General features: G+C 37.2%; 1 protein-coding gene across 1 annotated transcript in view; it reads right to left on the bottom strand.

Annotated features, from left to right (window-relative positions):
• The window catches only part of LOC135099819 (importin-5-like), a 26,647-nt gene extending 768 nt beyond the window's left edge, over positions 1 to 25,879 (bottom strand). Inside the window, 21 exon segments of the mRNA XM_064002380.1 lie at positions 1 to 322; positions 324 to 392; positions 1,182 to 1,340; positions 1,809 to 1,880; positions 1,882 to 2,058; positions 2,548 to 2,571; positions 2,573 to 2,614; positions 2,616 to 2,807; positions 4,749 to 5,108; positions 5,579 to 5,767; positions 6,570 to 6,770; positions 7,153 to 7,371; positions 8,106 to 8,225; positions 8,656 to 8,835; positions 9,596 to 9,835; positions 10,111 to 10,278; positions 10,724 to 10,849; positions 12,543 to 12,744; positions 17,448 to 17,674; positions 18,633 to 18,782; positions 25,729 to 25,879. The exon segment at positions 1 to 322 is cut by the window's left edge and continues 768 nt beyond it. Coding sequence (XP_063858450.1) covers positions 233 to 322; positions 324 to 392; positions 1,182 to 1,340; positions 1,809 to 1,880; positions 1,882 to 2,058; positions 2,548 to 2,571; positions 2,573 to 2,614; positions 2,616 to 2,807; positions 4,749 to 5,108; positions 5,579 to 5,767; positions 6,570 to 6,770; positions 7,153 to 7,371; positions 8,106 to 8,225; positions 8,656 to 8,835; positions 9,596 to 9,835; positions 10,111 to 10,278; positions 10,724 to 10,849; positions 12,543 to 12,744; positions 17,448 to 17,674; positions 18,633 to 18,782; positions 25,729 to 25,809 — 3,288 coding nt within the window. The 5' untranslated portion in view covers positions 25,810 to 25,879 and the 3' untranslated portion in view covers positions 1 to 232.
• Positions 25,880 to 25,947: the final 68 nt, after the last annotated feature.

Below are 25,947 nucleotides of genomic sequence, written 5' to 3'. Positions count from 1 at the left end.
TGAAGACTATCACTTTCATAAAAACATCTATATTAAAAAATAGGTAATGCAAAACCTTTTAAGGTAAACAAAATATTTTATGACTATGTGCATTAGTTAATGATGTAAGATGAATAGTGCTTTTGACATGTAGCAATGATATTATCATAAATTTCAAATCTGAGGAAAATTTATAATGCTTATATTGAAAAGAGGGCAATTGTAAAAGGCAACATAAAGAGTGCACAATCAGCTACGTTGTGAGGTAGTGATGAAGGGCAACTTGCTGATCTTGGGATAATTGACTAATACAGGCTTGGAACATTTCTGGGTTAGCTTGCAAACTGACGTACAATGTTGAGCATTCTCTTGGTTACTTCTGCATCTTTCTCAACAGCTTCCCTCTTGAAAGCCTGAAAAAACAGACACATAGAAAAGAATGAAATATGTGATTAATTCATAATGTAGAAATAAAACAACAGTGAAGAAACTGTAATCTAAAACTGTAAGGACTGACAACATTCTATTATCAGAAATGGACCCAATCAATAGCATTTTGACTCTATCCAGTTTGGTGTATGTGTGAGTGAATCCCTTGTCTCTGTTATCCCTCTTAAAGAAGATACTGGCATGGTTTTATAAATTTAAGTCCCAACTATACTTTAGACATAGCTGGGAATGGTTATGATGTGTACTGAACAAGTACTGATTACAAGGAGATGGATTAATGAAGAACAGGAATAGTTTAGAAATTACAGGAAATGTATGGGCCAAATTTCCCTCAGAATGGCAGTTGAAAATATACCGATACCAGTGTCTATCCATCTGTCACATGTTTTTTGCAGCAATTTGGGCACACCGCTAATAAGAACATAAGAAAATAAGGGGAGCTGCAAGAAGCCATCAGGCTTATACAAGTGGCAGTCCCTATATGAAACATGTCCACCTATTTTCCACTCATCATTCCCATCCATAAATTTGTCTAATCTTTTAAAGCCCCCTAATGACACAGCACTTAGAACATGTTTACTGAGTCTGTTCCATTCATCTACCACTCTGTTTGTTTGAAAATCAATTCCTTCCTATTTCTTTTTTGAATGAATTCCAACACAGAAGAGCCCTCCCAAAAAAAGCCTCCAACATAGATTTCCAGCTGAGCCTAAATGTGTTATGGAATGCTGAAGTTACAAATCATAACTTACCTCTGAAAAGATCACCATTAGGCGTGGCAAATTAGCATTATTTGGGCCCAACACCAGTGGGTGGTTATTATCTATCAGATCGCAGAGATAACCATACACATGAGGAGCCTCATCTGTGTCCTCCCAAACAGGAAGCCATGACAACCACAATGGAATAACCTGTCAAAAACATTGACATTAATGAACAGGAAAGTATTTACTACCTGAATTACCAAGATGTCAGTATATGCACTCTGAAATTTTGACAATCAAAGTGTCAACCTAAAAATCTTATCAAAATAATACTTCACAGCATCAAGATTTATAAACAAAATGCAATAAATAATCAATGCCTTATAAATCAAAATACATTTTTTCGGTACAATATTGACATTGTTACTGCTCAGTTTAAGGTGGAGAGAGGGAAGCTTTCTACTGTGCTGACCTTTTCTTTCGCTAATACTTAATGTAGAATAGTATGATTGAACTGCCAAGAAAGAACCTAAATTTCTGATGCTGTTTCTTATCTTCAGAAACAAATCAATTTAAAAAATAAGTCCTCCCAAGAATGGAATACATCACCAATTTAACATACAAACCAAAAATACATGCTCTCTTGTTATTCACAACTATTGAAAAAAAACATACCTCATCCACATTAACAGCAGATGCATTATATTTCAAAATTTTTGTGACTGCAGCAATAGCATTTTCTGTTGGGGTTGAGGTTGACTTCATTACGAGAATCTGCATCTTGAATAACTTGGACCAAACGTGGAATGGCCTGAGCACAAACTTGGGCGAAGGCTGGGCCTGCAAACTGGCCCAGCACTCCACAACCGTATGCAGCTGCTTGACGAACTTCCCCTTGTTTGTCAGACAGGAATGCAAGCATTGCCTGAAAATTAGAAAGTATTCAAAAGATATAGTGGTGATATTTACTGATAAATACTTTATAATCCTTACAACACTTCCTATTCACTCAGCATTCATTCAGCAGAAATCTAGTCATAATACTTATAAGGAAATTCTCAAGACAAAGGTAGACAAAGGTTAATGTATAAATCATTGAGTGATGCCACTACAGAAATGGTCATTTTCACTGTTTGGATCATTTTATGTTATGCAATGCATCTTTCTATTTCTTTTAGCATAAGGCCACTTAAATAGACAGAAAATATCAAGACAACAAGCATTTCAGTAAAGAGTACATCTGCCAATCTGCCATAACTGAATCTTCAAGAATACTAGGTAGATATGACAAATAAATTCAATACATAATCCAGTTCAAGGTATTATGTAAATTATTAATTTCCCAAGAAATTATAAGTTATTCATCACCATTAAGCAGGTACTTCAACACAAATCTTAAAAAAACTCTACTTACTTGGAGGAAATGATCAGTGTATTTTATCACATGCTGGACCACCATACTCAATAACATCATCAAATATTACACAGGCCCCACTGGTGGTCAGGCCATGGTCGATTAGACCCAAGGAGCTTGGTTATGTGAGGGAGGATGATGTCAAAATATGGAAAGAAGAGCTGACCATAAGCAGCAAAGAGTGCATGAGTGATGTCAGCTACTTTACTCAGTACATAGACATCTTCATCATCTTCATCCAAAAGCTGCTCTTCAACGACCTGAGAAGCATAACAAAACAATGAAAATAAGAAAACTAAGTAGAAGTAATTAACTTACATGTTACACATTGTATATAGTTTCACACCTGGTTTTGTACCACATATTCATTCCAAGTCACTATGATAATGAAAACAAGTTCAAGCAAGTTCTTAACATTTCTGTGAAACAATGGAATGATCCTCTTGGTTAGATTTGGTAACACTAAACTTAACCTTTCCATGTTACATAGCAAGGCATATTTTTAAAAACATTTCATGGACAATCCTGTATCCTATCCTCAAGTTTTCATAAAGGTTTAGTATTTTTAACCAATTTTCCAGAACAATTCTTTATCATCTGACAACAGATAACTAAATTACAGGTTAACCTCTTTGGTACAGCAAGTCAAAACATGTGCCACACATTATATCCGGGATTTCTGCACGTGCGGCAAACTTTAAAACCCCACCACTAACATTCACAAAACTAACCATAATCATAACGTAATATATATCAGAATATCCGGAATGATTCCAATGTGCCTTACACACCAATATTCAGTCTAAAATAAATTACAATTTATATTTTACTCACTAGACTTCATAAGAGGGTGGTGGTGATGGAAGGTTGTGTGGTCTTCCTCCTCTGATTGATAAAGTATGTAAGTATGTGCGAGAAATTACTGTAACAGCTGAAAGAGAGAGAGAGAGAGAGAGAGAGAGAGAGAGAGAGAGAGAGAGAGAGAGAGAGAGAGAGAGAGAGAGAGAGAGAGAGAGAGAGAGAGAGAGAGAGAGAGAGAGAGAGAGAGAGAGAGAATGACGGCCACCTCGCATGTGTGTAGATGTTGTCATCTGCTAAATCATACTATAATATTTTGGCAATAAGTGAAATAATAACAAACAGAAATATGTACCAGTACTATAATAATAGAACAAAAGCAAAACACGAATGCTGCCAAACATTTTGCTTTGTCACACTGTTTCCCACCACTTTTCTTGTGAATGCTTGTGAGGAGGAAGGGAGAGAAAAGAGCAAGATACTAGATAATGGAGGGTGTGGGGGAGATAACAAGGGATATAGGGAGGGACTGGTTGAGAAAGAGGTATATAAATAATGTTCATCATAGCAGAACAATTTCGTGCAATGAAATGAGATGTTTCAATATCTCCACAGATGATAGTTTCACATGAAACTCTCTGTCTCTCTCTCATTTCAAGATAAGAGAAAAGGAAAATATAAAAGCAGAAACAGATGAGAGGAGTGCAGAAGGGAGGGGTGGGATGACATGATACATGATCAAAGGTGAGTGTAATTATGTACTGGCAACTCGACTGGTGAGAGGTTTCTACACTCACAAGTATCATATTTTCCCTCACTTTATTTGTTAATTCATGGTAGAAACCAAGGATATGTGACTACCAGTGGTAGAAACCGTCTGCTAAGATCCACTATGAGTGCGTGAAATTCTCTCATATTCTGACATTAGAATAACGCTGAGAGGAACGTAAAACACCATATCATGTCCGGCCAACATTCTGAAAGACCTCGTACTATATCTGAGAAGAAATGAAACACACACTGGCTCAACTGACCATGACGCAGTATGCGCGTCACTCGGATATGCTATGCTGTGAGATGAAATGACGCATATATTCTTTCATAATGCTGAAGGGGTTAATGTCCCTACAAAGGAACACAAATACTTACCCACTTCACCAAAACCTCAAATATACACAGCCTTTATTCACATTTAAACCCCCTAAGCCTCTGAACAGATTTACACTTATCCACAAGTCAGATTTGTGTATATTTGAGTTTCTTTACATCATAGTATAACCCTGCAACACCATAACAGATCCATCCTCTTTCCTATTAAGTACATGTGATCTACTCTGTTGATCTAACCAGGTGCAAATGAGATATTAGCCAACTTAAAGGTATAACACAAATTTATATCTTACCTCATCATAATCCTCGTCCTTGCGTTGCTCTTGTCTTTTGACAGCTCTCTCAAAATGTTCCTTGAGAGACTTGTCCAGAATTCTTATCAACTCATTGATCTGTTCATTACTAAGGCAACCCATCCCCAAAACTTCAATACACTTGGCCATAGCATACATGTGCTCTGATAAGACTTCACTCTCAGGTTCTGTTTCTATTGCCTTGAGCAGTTCAGGACACATATACTGCCACATTTCAGCTAAATACTGAGGACCCTTAATCTTGGCACATTCCAACAGAAATGGAAGAGATTCTGCTGCTGCTGTCCGAACTCCATCATGGAAATAGAATTTCAGCATGGGAACCATCAATTTGACAACCTGCAAAGGATGGAAAATCTTACTATTGTGACACACTCAGCAATAACTCTGGCAGCTGAAATGGAACAATGAAGAAAAGTCTACCACTATCTCCATCCCAAAGCAGTTCTTCCACCTTGACTACTGTTACCAAGGTACTGATTAATGACAATACCATGATGTTTCCAGGAGTATGGTACTAGAAGCTAGTACTTGTCACCTGCTAAGTCTGACAATTTATCTCAAGGCTGTTTACATTTTAAAGCTCACCATATCATGTCAACCTAGCATGTAACAAAAGCCAAGCAACCTAAATTTGAAACTTATCTATTCTATCTTTATCTGACACCAGTTCTTGAGAACTTCTCCATGACTGCCACAACAAATTACTCACAGCAGCCAAATGCCTCACAAGAGGACAGTTGGAAAACACAACAAGAATGACTAGAATCTCTCAAACTAATGATGATGATGATCAGAAAATGACTTACTTGTTCTGTGTAGTCAGCAAAACCATCCTTTAATTCCCTTGCATAGCAAACAAGCATCTGACACGCTGTAGCTTTTTCCTCCAGTCCTGCAGTGCGAATGCCAAAATTCTGTTGCTCTCCAATGGATACGAACTGCCAGTCATCATCTCCATCAACAGCACTCATGTCTTCATTATCTAACAGAGCCACCTGTGAAAAAAGCCAACACTTAATTCCATGAGCAAAAAAACTGCCTGCAACTAAACTTTTATATGCAGCAATGCAACATGAAGTGGCTTGAAGAGAATTTAGACCAAGAAAAAGCACAGCACAGGGAAAAATCATCTAAGTGCAAACTGTCTTCTGAAATAAACTCTTTCCAGGTGATTTTTGGTGTAATTTTTAAATTCTTTTTTTTTTTTTTTTTCACCTTATGCCAATGACCATTTTAGACTAGATGGTATTAACTTCTATTCCTCCATACAGTCTTGTTGTTGTAAGACATACATTTCTCAGGTAAACTCTGGAACTCTCTGCCTACTTCTGTATGACTTGAACTCTTTCTAGAGGGAGGTTTCAAGACACTTATCCTTCAAATTTTGACGATTCTCTTGATACATGTTTCTGGACTGGCACCTGTTTTTTTTTCTGTTTCCCTTGTATGTGAATAACGGTACAGTATCCTGCATTCTAATATTGACCCCTGCATATGAGAGAGAGAGAGAGAGAGAGAGAGAGAGAGAGAGAGAGAGAGAGAGAGAGAGAGAGAGAGAGAGAGAGAGAGAGAGAGAGAGAGAGAGAGAGAGAGAGAGAGAGAGAGAGAGAGAGAGAGAGAGAGAGAGAGAGAGAGAGAGAGAGGCTATCCCCAGACCTCAGTGAAGCAAGAGAAGAGGTAGTCTTGCCATTTACCTGGATAATGCTTGTTCATATTCTTTACATGGGAAGGAGGCTGGAGAGAGAGAAGAAAAAGGATTTTCAAACTGCACTCCAGGAACAGATATAAGATATGTACCTCTGGTTTTAGAGAGGCAGTCTTCAACACTGGTCCCATGACAAGTGGTAAGTAGGGCTCAAAGCGTTTCCCCATAATCTTGCATATTCGAGCCCAGGCAGATATAAGATATGAGACTTGAGGGTCATCATCAGCCATGTCATCTTGATTAGTTTGAGCATTAAGCAAGAGGTCCATCATCTTCCCAGCATCTGTTAAGAACTGGAGACACAACATTAGTAGCTATCCTTAAATTTTACTGCATTTTATTTGAAGATGGAAAAAAATACAGCATACCAGAAAAGTCAGAGCTTAAAGTTAATACTGTAAAAGTCAGTTAAAAGAAACTACTATGCTGTATGATGTCATCTTCACAAGAGATTGCTGTGTTAAACAAATGAACCTAAATCAATCTATACCAAACAATTGTTCTTAAAACCAAGAAATGTGTCCATTTATTCCTGTTCTTGCAAATTCTAATTCTTCCTTCACATATTCAATTTATTTTCATGAAATGTTGTATTTCAAAATCAAACTTAAATGTGACAAACTAAATTCAGTGTAGTGCAAAGCCAGACTGTATTTCCCTAATGGTTAAACTTACCTTCTCTGCTCCAACAGCAAGACCTATTAAAGACACACATTCAATGGTTTTTCCTCGAAGTAGCCTCAATTCCGTCGAGTTGGCATTCTCTATGATGTACATGAGGCAAGGAATAAAGCGGTCATAGTACTCAACAAACTTTTCTTCTGCTGTGTCAGCCACTGAGGCTATAGTGGTCACAACCTGCTCCAGGACCAGCTTCGTTCCACATTCCATTAACTGAAATGAAGGTTGTTTATTTTACGGAGTGATATACATAAAAAGTGTTTATGACAAAGTGAGTTTAGGCAATGCAGTTTATTGTAGGTAATATACTCCTGTCATCCAAGACAATGTAATAAACGAGGAAAAACTGATGAAAACAAATACACACTTTCATTGGTCTCATCCATCCTTCTGCTTACTCCATATGCCCCCTCATAAATAACCCATTTCCACAGCATGTAATCTTGATAGTTGTGTTTTGTTCCACATCCATGTTTCTGGTCCATTTGTCAATAGTGACAGAAAACTATTCCTCAAACTTTTCTTTACCTCCATAGACACATTTCTCCATCACAACTCTTGCAGTGATCCTATGATTTGCCTACCTTCACAACCCTCTCTCTTGTCTCTGCACCTGCCTCATCATGTTTATGTAGCATTATACTTAGATATTTCAATTTCTTCACTGCCTAAATTCTCTATAATCCTAAGAGTTCTAAGCACTCCCCACAACTGGACATCATGCCACAGATGAACTATACATGCTTCCACACATCACTCACATAAAGAAGTTCCTACAGTATTTGCAAATAAATGATGTACCTGTGAATCCCCATCACCAGTTAGAGAAATGGGGAGTGACTGGTATCACCTTTGGAGAGAACACTGAAGATATTGAAATAAAAGATGGACACCACATCTCATTCTAAGAAAGCAGCCATCACTTTCTTAATGTATAATTTACTTACCTCCTTGAACTTGGCAGCAAGAATACTTTCGAGCTTTGCAATAATGGTTGGAAGGTAGTTAGTGAGGATATTCTTTGGGCACACCTCAGAAAAGTTGACCAGTGCTGCTCCAGCATGAGCCTGTGGGAAAAGGTGAAGTGATTCAAGAGAAACTTTCAAAAACCTTCAAACTACTCAGACTAAAATATAATAAAACTTGATAAAATATATGCCAAGACATTACATGATACATAAATAAGTCAATCAGAAATAACAAGGATGATACTTATTGACAGCAGTGTTCTATAACCCCACTAAGTTATTCTATTTCTCTTCCACAGTATTAGCCTCATGGACAGGTTGCTAATTACTGGCAAAAATCTCTTTAAACCTCCAATATTGTTTTTTCTATATTTGTATCTTTCCTTCCTATATCTTTTGTCTTACAGTTTCAGAACAGCCTCTGTAACATCAAGTTTCAGCACCATATGATCGCTTTCCAAATGGTGTGTAAACATGTTTGTGTCGTATGCACATGGTTCTACCACCACAAATAAAAAGATTTACAAACCTGCACTCTTGGATTAACTCCATCATCCATTACATGTAGCAGACCTGGGACAACACTTTCATGGAACTTCTTTTGGAACACTGGGGCAAAATCTGTTGCCATCTGACCAATGGCATTGCAGGCAGCATAACGAACTCTTGGATGAGGGTCTTGCAAGAATCCTATAACTGCTTCAACAATCTGTCAATATTAAAAAATGAATAAGAACTTGTGAAGGCTTGTAAGCATACATACTTATTAGTATCACATGCAATTCTAAAAAAAAAAAAAAACATCATCATCTATGTTTGTCTGATGCCTGTTCCTATAAACTTCCCAGAGGAATGGCATTGATAGTGTTTTACATGACAGCAGCTAACTACCACACTGAAGGAGATGGGAAACAAAGCGACCCTTGCAAGCCCATATGATGGGCAAATTTCTGTAGCCTATGAGATCCACTGTCATGTGACTTTTCATTCAAAACACTTGTCTGCTCACTGCCACTTTTCAGTGGCTCGTTCATGAGTAATGGTGTAATACGACTCAAGAATCACTCATTCAAATTGAAAAACTCTTTTCACAGAATCAGATGCAATGAATCATTGTTTCAAATAACTTGTGTTAAAGACAAGGACAGCAAGTGACATGAGTAAATGGGAGGCTGGAGAGAGGACAGTGATAAGAGGGGCCATAATGTAAACAATTCAACCATCTGCACTATTTTTGGTGCCAAACTTTATCTAAAATAAGCTCAAAAAATGAGACATTGGGTTGAAGTACTGAAGTAAGGAGTTTCAAGAGTCCTTCTAATGCGATGGCCCTGCAGAAGAAAGTAACTGCATTAGATAGGGACTGACTGTATTAGCAACTGGTGCTCAGTGGCTGAGACATCTATGTCCTAAAATCAATGTTCTCTCTCTCTCTGTAAATGTACTTGTATAATGTTGGGCGTACTCACTTGGGGCAACATGACTTCCATCTGCTTGTGGCAACCCTCTCCTACAGCTGATATGGCCATCAAAGCAGCATGCCGACATTTCCAGTTGTCACTCTGTAGCATCTGTGACAATGTTGCATTGATGTGAGGTAGCACAGTCTTGCCTCCCAAGCCACATGCAAGGCGATCTAGAGAGGATTCAGCTACTACAGAGTTGCTGTCATTATCTTCTTCAGCTTGTTCATCACTGACACTCCAGTCCTGAAAATAATATATATATATTTTTTTTTTGTGTAGAGAAGCAATGAATCATAAATTACAGTTACATCCTCATTGCTACACTATTCCTAAATGCTACACCTACAATGGCAAAAGATTTTTTTGTAGTGATAGATTTCCTACAGAGATACTAAAAAATCTATGGTCAGTATTCCAGCATAGTTCCAGTTACCACGACTACATCCATGAGGAAGTTCACTGAGGATTCCAGGTAATTGTTAATGCACAATGCACAGGTAATTGCCACACACAATTACCTCTTCATCTTCAAGATCAGTCATCATATTCAGCATCAAAGGTATAAGGGAGTTCATATACTTGGCACCAGCCTTCCGAACCATTGCAGGGGCTGTTTCAGCGAGCGTCACTACCACTTCTAGTAATAGATGTTTCCAGGAATCTCCAACATTTGGATCCTGCAGTGCCTGAAATAAAAAAAAAAATGTCAATCCTAAATAATCTAAACCTAACTGCATATCAGCTTTTAGGTAGTAAACATTCATATTTTATCAGCATTTTCTTAAGATGGATCAAGAAAAAAACAAGGCTGTGAGGAATGGCAGTTTAAGAAGGTTGGCTAATTGAGCAGAGCAAAAAATATTAAGGTGGCCTGGACAAGTGGAAAGAATGGAAGGAGGATAACTATAGATAACTGGATCTGATGTAAGAGGCTACGAGGCCTGTGGTGGATGAACAATGTGAAGGTAGTATTAGATGCAAGAATAATGTTTATAGAGAATGGAAAAGTACTAGTGCATGGTATTCCTGTGGCTTGAAAAATAGTTTCAAAAGAGTCCTATATATAAAAGAATGTTTGAATTAGTTACAAATAACATCTTTTTATCAGTAAATTACTTGTAAAATTCTTACCTTAATTGCTAGTTGCAAAATAGTTTCAACTTGTGGTCGGAGGAATTTTGGACAACTTTCTGCTAAATCTACCAAGCATTTCAAAAGAGCATCATCATCCCCAACTTCAATACTTGCTGCTATGATCTAAAATAGAGAGGACAGATTACAGTAATTAGTAATTTAGAATGCCTTATTGAATATAAATCAAACACAGTTCCAAAAAAAGCTCAACAGGGCCTATTTCACATTCACTTCCTGCTGTTGTGATTGTTACCAATGAGTGGTGATGTCCCCCACCAATAACGGATCCAATTTCAGACATTTTCACGGCGTTGTTTGTTTTGATCCTTACCAGAAATTGGAACCTTTGGCAACACTGGCTTAGGAGCTGCTGGGCCTCCCCAATGGAGCTTACCAATGCATTTATTTCTTGCAAATATCACAAGTACCTCTTGTACTTGTATTTCTTCCTAAATTGTATACTAAGATTATTTAACAATACAACATTTTGTAGTCTATAATATGATAAAATTTAAGGAGAATTTGGATGGCAGCGTGAACTCACTTCACCAGCTGATGAAAATTTCACTACTTCATTCCATCTGCTATGCCTCCTTGGTTAAAAAGTGTAACAATCCTCACATACGCATAGGATATATGGAATATGCCACATAAGAGAAATATTAGATAATAATGAAGTAACATTACCATTTCCATCAAAGGGCTAGGCTTGCTTTCATTAGGCTAGGTTTAGATTAATTCAGTTCATTAATTTAATTGCTAATCCTTTCAATGGGTAGATTAAAAAAAATCATATTTTTGCTTAGAAATAAATAATCAGTCTCAAAATTAGTAGGCTAGAGTTATTTCCATAAAACCTGAAATATTTCAATCTAACAATGTATGTGTATGGCATTGAGGAAGAGAGAAATAGGTGATTTATTATATGCCTGGTTGGCACACACAGAGTTTGGCAAATGTTTGGCTGATATTCAAAGGGAAGAATTTAAATCACAAAATGTAGTCATGTTTGTAGTGAATGGATATGGTGTGCTGAATATTGACGTATTTCAATCTTCCATGCCTTTCTCCCTTTCTTTTAGTGCTGGCACGGTCAGTTCTTTTGTCATGAATTGACTCAATTTATCTAATAAGAGGTCTCCAGCATACCAACATTACAGAATCAGTACTTGTTTTGATATAGTTACCAGGTAAGGGATTACTGAAACTACAAAAACAATGACTGTGAAATCGGATTGAGGTGTTGGTAATGCCTGTTACCAGCTTGGTATGGCTCTTGCTTGGGAACATCATCATGCGGCTGTGAAATCAGCTCAAAAAAAAAAAAAAAAAAAAAAAAAAAAAAAAAAAAAAAAAAAGGCATATTAAAACCTTTCACCAGTACTTTAACAGTATTTGCTATCTCACCCATGGAGAAAGGTGCACTTCTCTGATTATTTGCTTGGAAAGTCATAACAATGCTGAAATGCAATCCACATTTGTATTTTTGAGGCAACTGTTACAGTATGAGAACCTGCAGACCAAAGCTGAGCTGATTGCATTCCATAATTATCACCTCTCATTGTTATTTATTTTGAAAGACTGGTGCAATATTACTATGAACAGATAATCATCAACCATTAACAGTTCACCAAACTAAATGGACACAAGCAACTTGATTCTAGTTCTTTGTTTCCTTAGTCATTCATTCTGCAAAACTTCATCTCATGTTCTTTATGGTCCACTTACAGCAGCTGGCACATCCAAAGAATTGATGCTACTGAAGGTACACTGATATTTTTAAAGCATAAAATATCAATCAGAAGTAAACTACTACCTGAAGAAATGGAGTCAAGAGATCAGCAAAGTTCCTTTGTATGTTAGGCTCATTGTCATGTAGGAGAATGAAGGCAGCTGTAGCTTTCACTGCAAGAGCTTGAACTGGGGGGTTTGCTGAGTCTGCCAGTGATGATGTTAGCATAGCTTTGATCATTCCAAGATGTTGCTGTTGTTGATTTCCAAAAACTCCTGGCACCAAGCTGTTGACAAAGGCACATTTATGGTGGTTTACATTATGACATCAACAGAAATTTCTTTGTATTTTATCATAATTTTGATACACTAGAAACATGCCAGAGCCTTATTCTGTCTTGGGCATTTTCAACTTCCGAATCTATATCTCTTGATTCTGTAAATAAGAGACTGTAACAGGCAATGTCAACTCATTATCCTCTTACATACTTATCTACTTGTTAAAAACAATTTTCCTCCAACAAACACATGCACACACGCACACCGCCACACTGCCCAGCTGATTGGACACATCCAAAGCAGCTCCAAAGATTTACCTAGGTTTTGGTTGTACAGGGGGCCAAGCTTTGAGTCCTGTCTCCATAATAGGGAATTATGTGACATGTGGGCACAGGGGAAAGTGAAGTGTAAATTGAGGAGTGGCTGAAAGGGTGAAATGGGAGAGTAGTGTAAAGGCAAACATTGTCAGTGATATCAACAGGGAAGATGGCGTCCAGTGCAAACCCAAATGTTCTCAAAGGTTTCAAGGAAGAGGACCTTAGTGTAGCTCAAACAAATAGACAAATGAGGAAAACTGAAGAAGAAAATGTGAAAATAAGAAGAAATATGTAACTTAGCAGTGATGATAAAGGCATGGAAGGAAGGAGAGGTGGATGGTGACAATATAAAAAAAGATATGCATTGATATAAGAGAGAAGAAGAGGGAGATGAAAAGAGAAAAGAAAACAAAGAACTGAGAGAAGAGGTGACAAAAATAGAGTGAAGAAATCAAGAAACTCAAGGAAGAGAATGAGGAGTTAAAGAAAGCTTTACAAGAGAGAGAGAGAGAGAGAGAGAGAGAGAGAGAGAGAGAGAGAGAGAGAGAGAGAGAGAGAGAGAGAGAGAGAGAGAGAGAGAGAGAGAGAGAGAGAGAGAGAGAGAGAGAGAGAGAGAGAGATTAAAGTTGGGGAAGTAAAAGAGTTAGTGACAGAGGAAGTCAAAAGTTGGAAAGAAGAGAGAGAACAACAATAAAAGGTGAATATAGAGGAGATAATAAGGCAACAGCAACAGGAACACAATAAGAATATGGAAAAGCAAGTGATCAAAATAATAAAGGAAAAAAGTAATATTGTGAGACATGGTACAGAGAAATGTGTGTGGTGGTATCTGGGGTCAAGGAAAAGAACCTATCTATGAAAACAGCTAGAAAGAAGTGAAAAGAGGTAAAGAAATTATAGCAGAAGTGGCCAGGGAAGGAGAGGGGATAGTTGAACAAACTGAAGAGGTTTACAGGATCAGAAAATGCAACAAGACCAATGAAAATAAGATTCATGTCATAAACAGCAGCAGAACATGTCTTACAAAGAATAGGAAAAATGGCAAAACTAGAAGGAATGTGGGGAATATGGATAAAAAGAGACATGAATGAAGAAGAGAGAAGTAAACTGAGAGTTGAGAGTAGAGGCCCAGTCAAAACAAGGTGAGAACACAAGAACAAGTGAGGAGATTCTTTTGGAGAGTTGTGGACATGAAAGTGAGGAAATGGTGGCAAAGTCACATGGAAGATCACCAAGCAGAAGTTTAAAAATTATTTATACAAATATAGATGGTTTGGTGTCGAGCCTATTGGAACTGAAAGACTACCTGAAGAACAGTAAACCAGACATGATATGTTTAACGAAAGCCAAACTAAAAGAGGAAATAAAGTTGAGATTTGCAAAGGAAGGATATAGCACATGGAGAAGAGACAGAAAAGGAAAGGGAGGAAGAGGGATGATGATATTGGTAAAGGAGGGTATTGTTGTTGAGGAAGTGAAAAATTGTGATGGAATGGCAGAAACTTTGTTGTGATTAAGATCAAAGGAAGTGAGGAGAGAGAGAGAGAGAGAGAGAGAGAGAGAGAGAGAGAGAGAGAGAGAGAGAGAGAGAGAGAGAGAGAGAGAGAAGGGGAAACTTTGTTGTGATTAAGATAAAAAAAATAAATAAATAAAAATAAAAAAAGTTATTGTGACATACATAGTCAAAAAATAATGCATGAGAGACCAACAGATATAAAATTATGCAACTAGAAACAAGAAATAGTATACAGGAAAGTAGTAAAGTAACAAAGTGCTCTTACTAGGCAACTTCAACACTAAAGGAATTAACTGGGAAGAGATGGAATTGAAAGAAAATGTTAGGTCATGGAGCAAAGAACTTAGGCATACCATGATGGTGAATACAATGAGAGTGGGTGAATGAACCTACAAGATGCAGAGAAAAAGAAGAACCATCACAGTTGGACTTTATGTTTATGAAAACCTCAGAAAGTAGACTGAGTATACATTGAGTCCAATGAGAAGAAGTGATCATATCACAATAGAAAAAATACTACAAGAGGAAAAAGTGTTGCACAGGAAAGGAATACAGAAATGGGAGACAGAACTATGTAAAGCAAACTTTGCAGAACTTATTACATTTTATGGAAAAATGAACTGGAAAGAGCTACTTGGTTAAGTATGCAAAAAAATAAAAAATAAATAAATAAAATAAATAAATAAATAAATAAATAAAATAAATAAATAAAAAATAAAATAAAAAATAAAATAAAATAAAAATTAATTAAATAATTTATTAATAAAAAAAAATATTTCTGAGCAGGTATAGAGAGGGGTGCAACAGTTTTACCAAGTTATAAAGTGAAAACTAGAAAGCATGAATGGTATAATGCCAGGTGTGTAGAAGTAAAAAAGAAAAAGGAAAGGGCATGGAAGAAATGATGAGACACCTGAATGGAAATACTAGAAAAGAGTACAGAAAGGCAAGGAATACTAGGAATGAATATGGGATAATAAGTAAGGAAGACAAAAATAATTTTGGAAGTGACAGTAAGAAAATGCAAGGAAGAACCCAAACTATTCTACAGATATGTAAATGGAAAAATGAAACACAGGGATGACATAAACAAGTTAAAAAAGAGAAGGAAGAATTTATGAAACTACTGAGAAGATGAGTGAACTAATGAAAGAGAGTTTTCAATGTGTTTACAAATGAAACCAATTTTGTGGCAATGAAAGCAGTATCACAGAATGTGTGAATACAGGAGATACAAGTAGAGATAGGAAATCAAGAAATTGCTTAAGAGCTGGATGTTAGAAAAGCTATGGGACCAGATCAAGTAAATGGATGGATATTTAAAAAATGCAGAGAACAAATGTAGGAACCCATATGGGATATAATCAACAGATCAATGAAAGAAGGAAAAGTACCAAGGGAATGAAAGGAGCTAACATAGTCCCTATATACAAAGGGGGAAACAAAATGGAACCATTAAATTACAGGCCAGTGTCACTAACAATTATTGTAAGCAAGCTTTGTGAAATAGTAATTAAAGACAGATGGGTGCAATATTTACAAGATTAAAAGATAATTACAGAAAAGCAATTTGGTTTCAGGAAAGGGGGATCTTGCATCACAAATCTACTGAGCTTTTATGAAAGAGTAATAGATGGAGTGCAAGAGAGGGACAGATGTGGTATACCTTGATCTAAAAAAAAAAAAAAAAAAAAAAAAAAAAAAAAAAAAAAAAAAAAAAAAGCATTTGATAAAATGTTCCCCACAAAAGCCTTATGTGGAAGTTAGAGAATGGAGGAGGACTAAAGGGAGCAACATTTAGATGGATGGAGGATTATTTACAAGGTTGGGAACTGAGAAGAGCAATCAGAGACACTAATTCAAGTTGGCACGGAGTGACAAGTGGGGTACTGCTAGGATCTGTTTAGACACCTATTATGTTTCAAATATATGTAAATAATATGACAGAGAATCTAAATAGTTCTATAAACCTGTCTGCTGATGATGCAAAAGTAATGAAAATAATAAAGAATGAAAATGACTGCAAGGAGTTACAAAAGGTTATTGACAAGATACATGTATGGAGCCAAAGATGGAAACTAGAATTTAATGCCAGAAAATGCCATGTTGGAAATAAAAAAAATAAAATGAGGCCTTCATGGAATTACAAAATAGGAGGAGAAATAATACTGAAAAGTGATGAAAGAAAAGATTTGGGAGTAATGATTCAGGACACACCATCACCTGAAAGACACATACAAGGGATATTCGGCTCTACATACAGCTTGTTAACAAACATTAGGGTGGTGTTTAAATATTTCGATAAAGAAATTATGAAGAGAATTATAACAAGCATGATACATCCTAAATTGAAATACACAACAGTAGTTTGGGCTTCACATAGAAAAAAAAAATATGGATAGTGACAAATATGGTACCAGAATTGAAAGAAAATTAAGAAGAAAGACTTGGAGATGGGATTACCATCACTATAAGAGAGAAGAGAAAGAGGAGACCTAATAACAATGTACAAGTTAGTAAACAATAAAGAAAGAATAGACAGAAATGACTTGATACCACAGATGGAGAAGGGAGAGATGAATGAGGGGGCATAATAAAGAGTGGATGTTCAAGCAACATCAAGAAATACAGCTTCTTGTATCAAACTATTAAAATCTGGAATGATTTGAAGAAAGAAGTGGTTGCAGCAAACAGTGTACATGTTAAAAGAGAAGTATGGCTATGGAGACAGGACAAAATAAGCTTTGGCTTGTGCCCTGTAGAATAAAACTAGGTAAACACACACACACACACACACACACACACACACACACACACACACACACACAAAAAAAAAAAAAAAAAAAAAAAAAAAAAAAAAAAAAAAAAAAAAGCATACCTGAAAAGGGTTAAGGCCACTTCTTTGTGGGGTATTGTGGGTGAACATGCACTTTCAAAGAGGAACTGCAGAAATTCAGGCCATTTGTTGTTGCCTTCATCATCAATCATGTTGTGTGCTAGTTCACCAATAATATCACACAACTTTTTCCTCATGTTTGAATCTTCCTCTTGCTGGACTGATGCAAGCAGCTGTGCCCGGACCTGGCTCTGAGAATCTGGGGGTAACTAAAAGGCAATCTACATCAGTCATCATTCTCAATATGAAGGCAATGGTACAACATTTCCAAAGTAACCAAAGAGAAGAAAGGAAAAGAATATAGAGCACATCTTCTACACATAAAAGTCCACTTCAACATTCCAGTCATATCTCCATCACAAAGAATGGCAGTGAGTTTGAAGTTCTGTATGACTTAAAATTTTGACCATCAATCAAGATGAATAAAAATAATCACAATAAAAATTGAGGTATGCATGAAACTACTATAACTCAAATTAGTTTCCTGGCTATGTTTTCTCTAAGAAACTCAAGTCTTGACTCAGTTCTTTTCTTCACTCCATTTGCCAGGCATCCATTAGGAAGAATGACACTAATATCCTCTCCAACTGCAATTAAAGACAGTCTTTTCTTACATAATGCAACTGTGTTTTCCCTGAGAGAGAGAGAAAGAGAGAAAGAGAGAAAGAGAGAGAGAGAGAGAGAGAGAGAGAGAGAGAGAGAGAGAGAGAGAGAGAGAGAGAGAGAGAGAGAGAGAGAGAGAGAGAGAGAGAGAGAGAGAGAGAGAGAGAGAGAGAGAGAGAGAGAGAGAGAGAGAGAGAGAGAGAAAACTCCTTGTTTGCATCAAAGAAAACTGACTATGTCCCAAAATGTACAAGTCATGAGAATATAACTACCTCTAGAACTTACACTGGGTGCACTGCCCAGTGTAAGTGATATGCTAAGTGCTCAGTTCTACTGAAGGAAATTAATAAGATATTTTTTTGTAAGATATATATGTAACTGTTTTTTGTGTAGGAAATACAACTTCAGTTCTACTGTAGGAAATTAACAAAGATATTTTTTTGTAACATGTATAACTGTTTTTTGTGTAGTAAATATAACAAAGTAGTCCAACTTTTGTTTACAGGTTGTCATCATGTCCCTCCCTCTCTCAGACTACACCAATACATATGCCTCAAAGCTTACCGTTGGGAACACTTCATCAAAGCTTGTAGTGAGGAGCCGTCGTAATAGCACAGCTGCCATTGCTCTTGCATCTTCACTCGCTGATTTATTGACTACATTAGCCAAGAGAAGCTGGAACTTGGTTTCAGAGGCAATCTGATCATAGGTGTTCTGTGGAAGAAAATCAGGCAAAAATGAATAAATAGATATATTAAATCATTAATTATATGTATGTATGTATGTATGTATGTATATGTATGTATGTATGTATGTATATATATATATATATATATATATATATATATATATATATATATATATATATATATATATATATATATATATATATATATATATATATATATATACAAGGGAACCTAGGTTACTGAACACCTCCCTTTTTTAACAAAATTTTGAACTCATAATTGTTTCAGTTTTGGTACCATAATTTAGTCACAGAACAAAATTCTAGATTTTAAATATTAAAAGACAGCAAATGCTGCCGTTTATTACTAATTTATAGTTTCTATAAATATCTACTTTGTTTTTATGTATTTGGAGGAGAGACACAGAGTGTGAGAAAGAAATTAAATCTTTGAAGCAAGGTAAAATGTGATCCCATTGAAAAGCCTTCATGTAAACAAACAGTTTTCAGTGCTCAGGAGTAATCCTAAGCCACCTGTGGCTCTCTCGATGACCTCCAATGCCATCACTACTGCACAACTGCATTTTTCCAGTAGTTTTTACCAGCAGCAAGATGTTTAAATGTTACAATCACCTTCATTTTGGCGTAAGTGGGTTGCTCCTCTTTTTGTCCCTCTGTAAGGCTTCCCTCACTAGATCAGTTTAAACAGCATCTTCTGATGAGTTCTGTGTCACTAAATTCATTCATTACATCCTTTCTGTATAAATAATTTGTAAGCTGGAGATGCTGAGAAGCAGCCATCTTGGCTGTGGAATTATGTCATAACCTGCTAAGACAGTGTAGACTGGTGCCTGGGAACAGATTAATCCATTTTACATTGATTCCTACTGGGAAGTCTAGATTTTTTTTTTATCATTTCAGATTTTGAACTGCATTCAGGAACGAATTAAGTTTGAGAACTGAGGTTCCACTGTATGTATGTGTGTATGTGTGTATATATATATATATATATATATATATATATATATATATATATATATATATATATATATATATATATATATATATATATATATATATATATATATATATATATATATAGAGAGAGAGAGAGAGAGAGAGAGAGAGAGAGAGAGAGAGAGAGAGAGAGAGAGAGAGAGAGAGAGAGAGAGAGAGAGAGAGAGAGAGAGAGAGAGAGAGAGAGAGGAGACCATAAAAATGAATAAATATCTGTTAAAATGCCTTGGACAAAGGAGAAACATTTTGCAAGAAAAATTTTGCAGGAAGTTCAACTTCAACAAGGTTCCCTAGAAAAGCCAAACTTATCATTGGGCACAAATTTCAAGCCTCAGGATCAGTAAACAACCTCAACAAAAAGGGAGAAATGCCCAAATCTGGCAGGAAGCTGATTGCAAGCTCTCTTGATGATATGATGATGTGGATGTGGTGAGAGACTCCAAAAAAGTCCATCCAAAGATGTAGCCAAGAACTGGGTCTTTCACCTGCATTGTGTAAAGAGTCATGATCTAGAATCTTCACCTGTATCCATACAGGACCCAGATCAATCATAAACCAACACCAGCTAACATGGCAAAACATGTGATGTGACAGTGATTAAAAAACAAGATCGAAATGGATCCTGAGTTTCTTGATTTTTGGTTCAGCAACGAAGCACATTTCTTGCTTTCTGGGCATGCCAATAGCAAGAAAAATGTGTTTTGGGGCACACAAACCCCAGATGAACTACATCAGAGGCTCTTGCACTCTGTGAAATGCACATCCTGGATAGCCTTCTCAAAACATGGTATAATCAGACTATTTTGGTTTGAAGATGCAGATGAGGAGGCAGTCACTCTCACAAAGGAGTGTTACCTTATGGTGCTCAACAAATTCTGAACGGCACTTGGGACATGTCATGGTGTGAATCAAGATGTGCAATGATTTTACCAAGATGGTACAACTCCACATACTGCCAACATCACAGTGGAGTGCCTGGACCACAAACTCATTCATCAGCTGAATGGCAAGCGCCGCAAACCAGAGCGGTCTTCACATTCACCTGATTTGAACCCCCAAGATTTTTATCTTTGGAGGTTCTTGAAAGACCATGTGTATAAGAATTGCCCTCAATCCATTGTTAAACTGAAAAGGGCCAATGACAAATCTGCTCATTGACTTCCAAGTGTGTTGTGCAGCACAACAGCAGTCATTTGGAACATGTGCTCTCATGTATGTACCTTTTGAGCTACAGAACTCAAATCTATAGTTTTTAATTGTTATAGTATTAGCTTCTAGACAGTAATTTTTCTGGAATTTCTTGTCTGAACAATTATATGTGTGTGTGTGTGTGTGTGTGTGTGTGTGTGTGTGTGTGTGTGTGTGCATATATATATATATATATATATATATATATATATATATATATATATATATATATATATATATATATATATATATATATACACACACAAACACAGTACACATCAAAAGTTAAGACACCGACAGGCTACTGTCATGAATTCTGACAAGAAAGGTTTATTGTTCTGCATGATATATTTCCACCAGAAGTTGAGTCACTCATCTGATGGCAATATTTATGTTGACACCACAAGGGGAGACAGTCTGAAACTGCCTTATTGTCTCAAGGCTGTCATGGAAGGTGAATGTAGGGTACTGGTGATCCCAGGGGTAGCCTTGTCTTGCTTGGACACATGTTAGGTTTTTAAGGCCTTGCCTTTGACTAGCTATGTCAAGATGTCCAACCACTTGAGGAGATACAACTGCTGTGATTACTGAATGCAGACTACTGTTAGCCTGATATTTCATGGCAAGTTGGTATACTACTCAAGATGGTTCAACGTGTGGTGAGGTGTTGCTGGGATGAAAGTAGCCAGTCAATACCAAGCCATACCCCAATGAAGAAGGCAAAAACAAAAACTCCAAGGACTGTATATTAGTTAAATAAATTGCTGTACAGCCAAACATAAGTGTGGGGAATAAAATAAATAAATAAAGATAAAAAAATAAAATAAAACAAATAAAAATAAAATAATAAAAAAAAAAACGAAAAAAAGCTTAGTGAGGCATTTTTCTGGATACTGCAATATGTCTGCAGGACAACATTAGTGTGAGAAGACACCGTGGCTGGTATCAATCTTTGATAAGCAAGAACATGGCCATCTACCATTACTGAATGCCAGTTGGGTTACATGAGAGAGAGAGAGAGAGAGAGAGAGAGAGAGAGAGAGAGAGAGAGAGAGAGAGAGAGAGAGAGAGAGAGAGAGAGAGAGAGAGAGAGAGAGAGAGAGAGAGAGAGAGAGAGAGGTCGCCGCCACTGCAGGGATTCCACGCAGTTCAAAAGGATGAAATCGAGAAAGGTGAGGGCGGTGGGTTAGTGAAGGTGGCGACGAGGCTCCCACTATCATAGGCTCCCTAGCGGTGATGGGATGGCCGGGTTGGGGCGGGGCGGGGAGGGAGGGGGTTAGGGCGGTGACTCATGTGTCATTGGACCTCCGCTTACGTTCTTCAAGTCTAAACCACAATTACCTCCTCAATAAAACACGTTTCCTATTCTTTCTTCGTAGTGTATCACGGTGCAAACAAAGACAATCGATATACAACGCACTTTAAAGGTTAAAGTAGTTTTCTCGCTGGCGACAAGAGGCAAGGTTAGCCCGATGCACACACGAGCCGTATTATCTTGCCAAAGCATCCCCCAAGACTGGTCTCTGACATGATGACGGGGCTCTTTGGGGGCTAACACTGCTTCAAAACGGGTTTCTCTCGTATAAAAAGAAAAAAAAAATAACGGTTCTCGCTACGCCTATCATCTGAGGTTTCTTGTGGGAATTATGCTTAGTATTCTTACATAAAATACTAAGATGTCAATACCTGCCTGATTTATTGGGAGGTATCTAACCAAAACCCAATATCATGACAATGTAGCCTATGTACTAGTGTCTACAGCTCATATAAGTTCCATACAAAGCAATGATAGTGAAGGTAACCAAGATTTCTTGGAAATATTCTAACCCGTCACTGGAAGCTTCGTTTTAAGTGGCCGGACACTTGGGTCTACCACCGCCACCACCATCACCAGCTGCTGCTGCTGCCGCCGCCGCCTCGTGGTCCTTCAGGCGAGACGCTACCGCCTCGGGCACACCCAGCTTTGCTTGGGATGTATCTCGCTAACTCTAGCCTTACACCACGGCTTCACAAGATTGAGGCATGCAGCCAACGGAATATAAACAGATGATCAACAAGTATAAAAAAAAAAATAATAATAATAATAATAATAAATAAATAAGATACAAAATACGGAGGCAGGGATAAATGTACACTAACAGAAAGAACGGGGAATTTTTGTTGGAAAACTGTGGCACGTGAAGACGTCTGGGAAGCCAGAGAAAGACGAGAGGACAAAGCAAGCTGATGGTAGGCAGCGTCTGGTCAGAGAGAGACGGGGGAGTGCAGGGTGGGGGAAAGGTTGGACAGACGGGGGACGTAGATGCCCGTGACGAGTGAGCACGTCCTTGTTCTGAGGTGAGAGGTGACGCTCTTTCCTTCACGCCGCGGGAAATTAATGCGTCTCTGAGACAACGCTTTGCTAAAGTATCCTCAGATTTTCAGCAAGAAATACGAGGCTGGTTTTGATTGCTAAAATACCGTAACATTATGCTGGGAGACCAGAATCATTTTAAGGGTATCATTCCTAAATCTATTGTGTACAATTACATTGCCCTTGATTATAATACTCTTCAGATGGCTATGATGTGAGGATAAGTACAATCTGTTGTGGCCAGCTAAGTGATCGCCGTCCACATAACACACTCGGATGCTGTCAGGTGGAGGACACCAGACTACAAGATGTGAATGGATCCAGTTTCCGTTACATTCCATTTTTCTCTTAATAACACGCATTCCGATTTAGTCCTGATAATACCCTGATAATTTTGCTGAAATATAATAATGGAATATACAGTGTGTGAAAGACACTGGCCATAAATCTCTCTCACCAGGACATTGCTATTTTCATCAAAGATCATATATCACATTTTCTCATGACACTGATATAAATTAATAATGAACAATACATCTTGTGATTATACTGCGTGTTGTGTGGGAATCTGACACCACAATTGCTTAATTCATGGAAATTCCGTCATAAAAAAATAATAAATAAATAAAAATAGTCACCTAAATATGTCTGTAGATGCAATAATAATATAAAGTTCACATAATTTAAATGTGCATTAATATAAATTATATAATTTATATTGCCCCATATCATTAAAATTAAATGTGAACTAATAGTATTATGACTTTATAATATAGTGATAAGAAGGGTATTATTTCACTATTTACCAAGGGCCACATAAAACATTCTTGAGGGCTACATGTGGGTCGAGCATCACTGCTCTACAGCAACCAAACTTGGCCAAAAATGTTTTAAATATTCTCAGAATTATGCACTAGTTACTGTTATCTATATATCTTTGGTCTAGTATTTTCATAATATCCACATCTACAGTACATCATCTAAGTATTATTCTTGAATAATACTTAGATTATTATATTCATGACAATCTCCAACTGTACAAGAAATGATTGCAATCTTATTCCTCTTAACTCCTCCACTGAGATCCCTTTCCTGTAAAAAAAAAAAATAAATAAAATAAAATAAAATAAATAATAAAAAAAAAATAAATCTTTCAATTCCTCTACTAACAACTTTCGTGTTAAAAACTTGATGTCAACACACCAACTTTGAAAAACATGCAAGAAAAACGTATCATTCATCCCCTATGGCTGCCATGAGGTTGTGTCCCTTCTTCAGCATAAGCCAGGTATTCTCAATCATGGGTAAATTTACTCCCTTGGGGATTAAAAAAAAAAAAAATTGCTACACCTGATAACTAGACAATTATTCATTAGATACCATGAAACTGCAGCATTTCTTTTAGCTTTCCCTTTTACTTAAAATTCTAGTTTCTTTTATTTCACTTACTGAGGCTGTGTATGACTAACCCTACAAATTTAAAATATTTACTGATAGTCTACAATACTATCTAGACATTAGATAACATGATATCTTGTCAATATGGTGACGTTACTGTCAAACTGATAATGGAGTACGACTACAGTGAAGAGATTTCCTTTATTCATGAAATCCTTTTACATTTTTCATACTAAGACCTTAGAGGAATATACCTCCTGTAAGTGTTTTTTTTTCAGACTATGGTGATGACCTATAACTAGATGTTCGCACAATAAATTTACATTTCAGGCTTTCATGGTTTTCTTACGCTGACAAAATTTAACGATTTTGGTTCTACTCATTGAAAGAGTATCAACAAAGGTTTGACCTTACTAAAATGTTGGACTTTTTTTCTTAAACTATCAAATTGTTGCTATCTGTAAAACCATAAACAAATAAATAAATGAATTAAGAAAATGAACACCATGCGTTAGGGACAATACACTAGAGGGGGACTTGCTAAACAAATCACCTTATCGAGGTGCCAAAGATGGCTAAACCTTGACCAAAGCTCTTAGTAGGGTCGCTAAAACGTACATGTCAACGCGAGAATGTTTACTAGTGTGTGGCAGCATAATGCAGCCAATCCTGGCCTAACACATGTAGTACCAGGAAGTCCATGTGATCCCCACCACGCAGGACGGGGTGTTATTGTCACCACCACCAATACCACCCTTCTCAGGCCCCCACGCCGCAGCGTCACACTCGAAGGACGTGTGACACACTGGCATATGCATCACGTGAAACCTTCATGACAAAAGGGTGGAACCAAAGGGTCCCCCAATAACCCTGTAGGCTCAGCAAGTGCTGTTCTTTCTCTATTGAGGAAACCCTGCACCACGTTGGCTCTCGCACGACCCACTTCGCCCTCACGCTCGCCACACACCAGTCCTTAGCTTAGGCGGGCCTCGGCACACGGCTCAACTGACACTTACCTCAGCCTGCTGTCGAACTTTGTTATCTACATTTAATAATCCTGTTAATAGTTGCTGAAATTGCTCCTGATCCCCCGCCATCTTCGCCGGACACCGCAACACATATGATTAAGTTCCAATGTTATTCTTCGATCACGCAACACTCGCACATGCTGGACTATTATATGCACCCCCTAAATTATGACAAATTCTGATAAAATATTTCATACAGATATATAC

Source organism: Scylla paramamosain, chromosome 4 (genome assembly GCF_035594125.1).
Source record: "Scylla paramamosain isolate STU-SP2022 chromosome 4, ASM3559412v1, whole genome shotgun sequence".
Lineage (NCBI taxonomy): Eukaryota > Metazoa > Arthropoda > Malacostraca > Decapoda > Portunidae > Scylla > Scylla paramamosain.
This window is presented reverse-complemented; position numbering and strand designations above follow the sequence as displayed.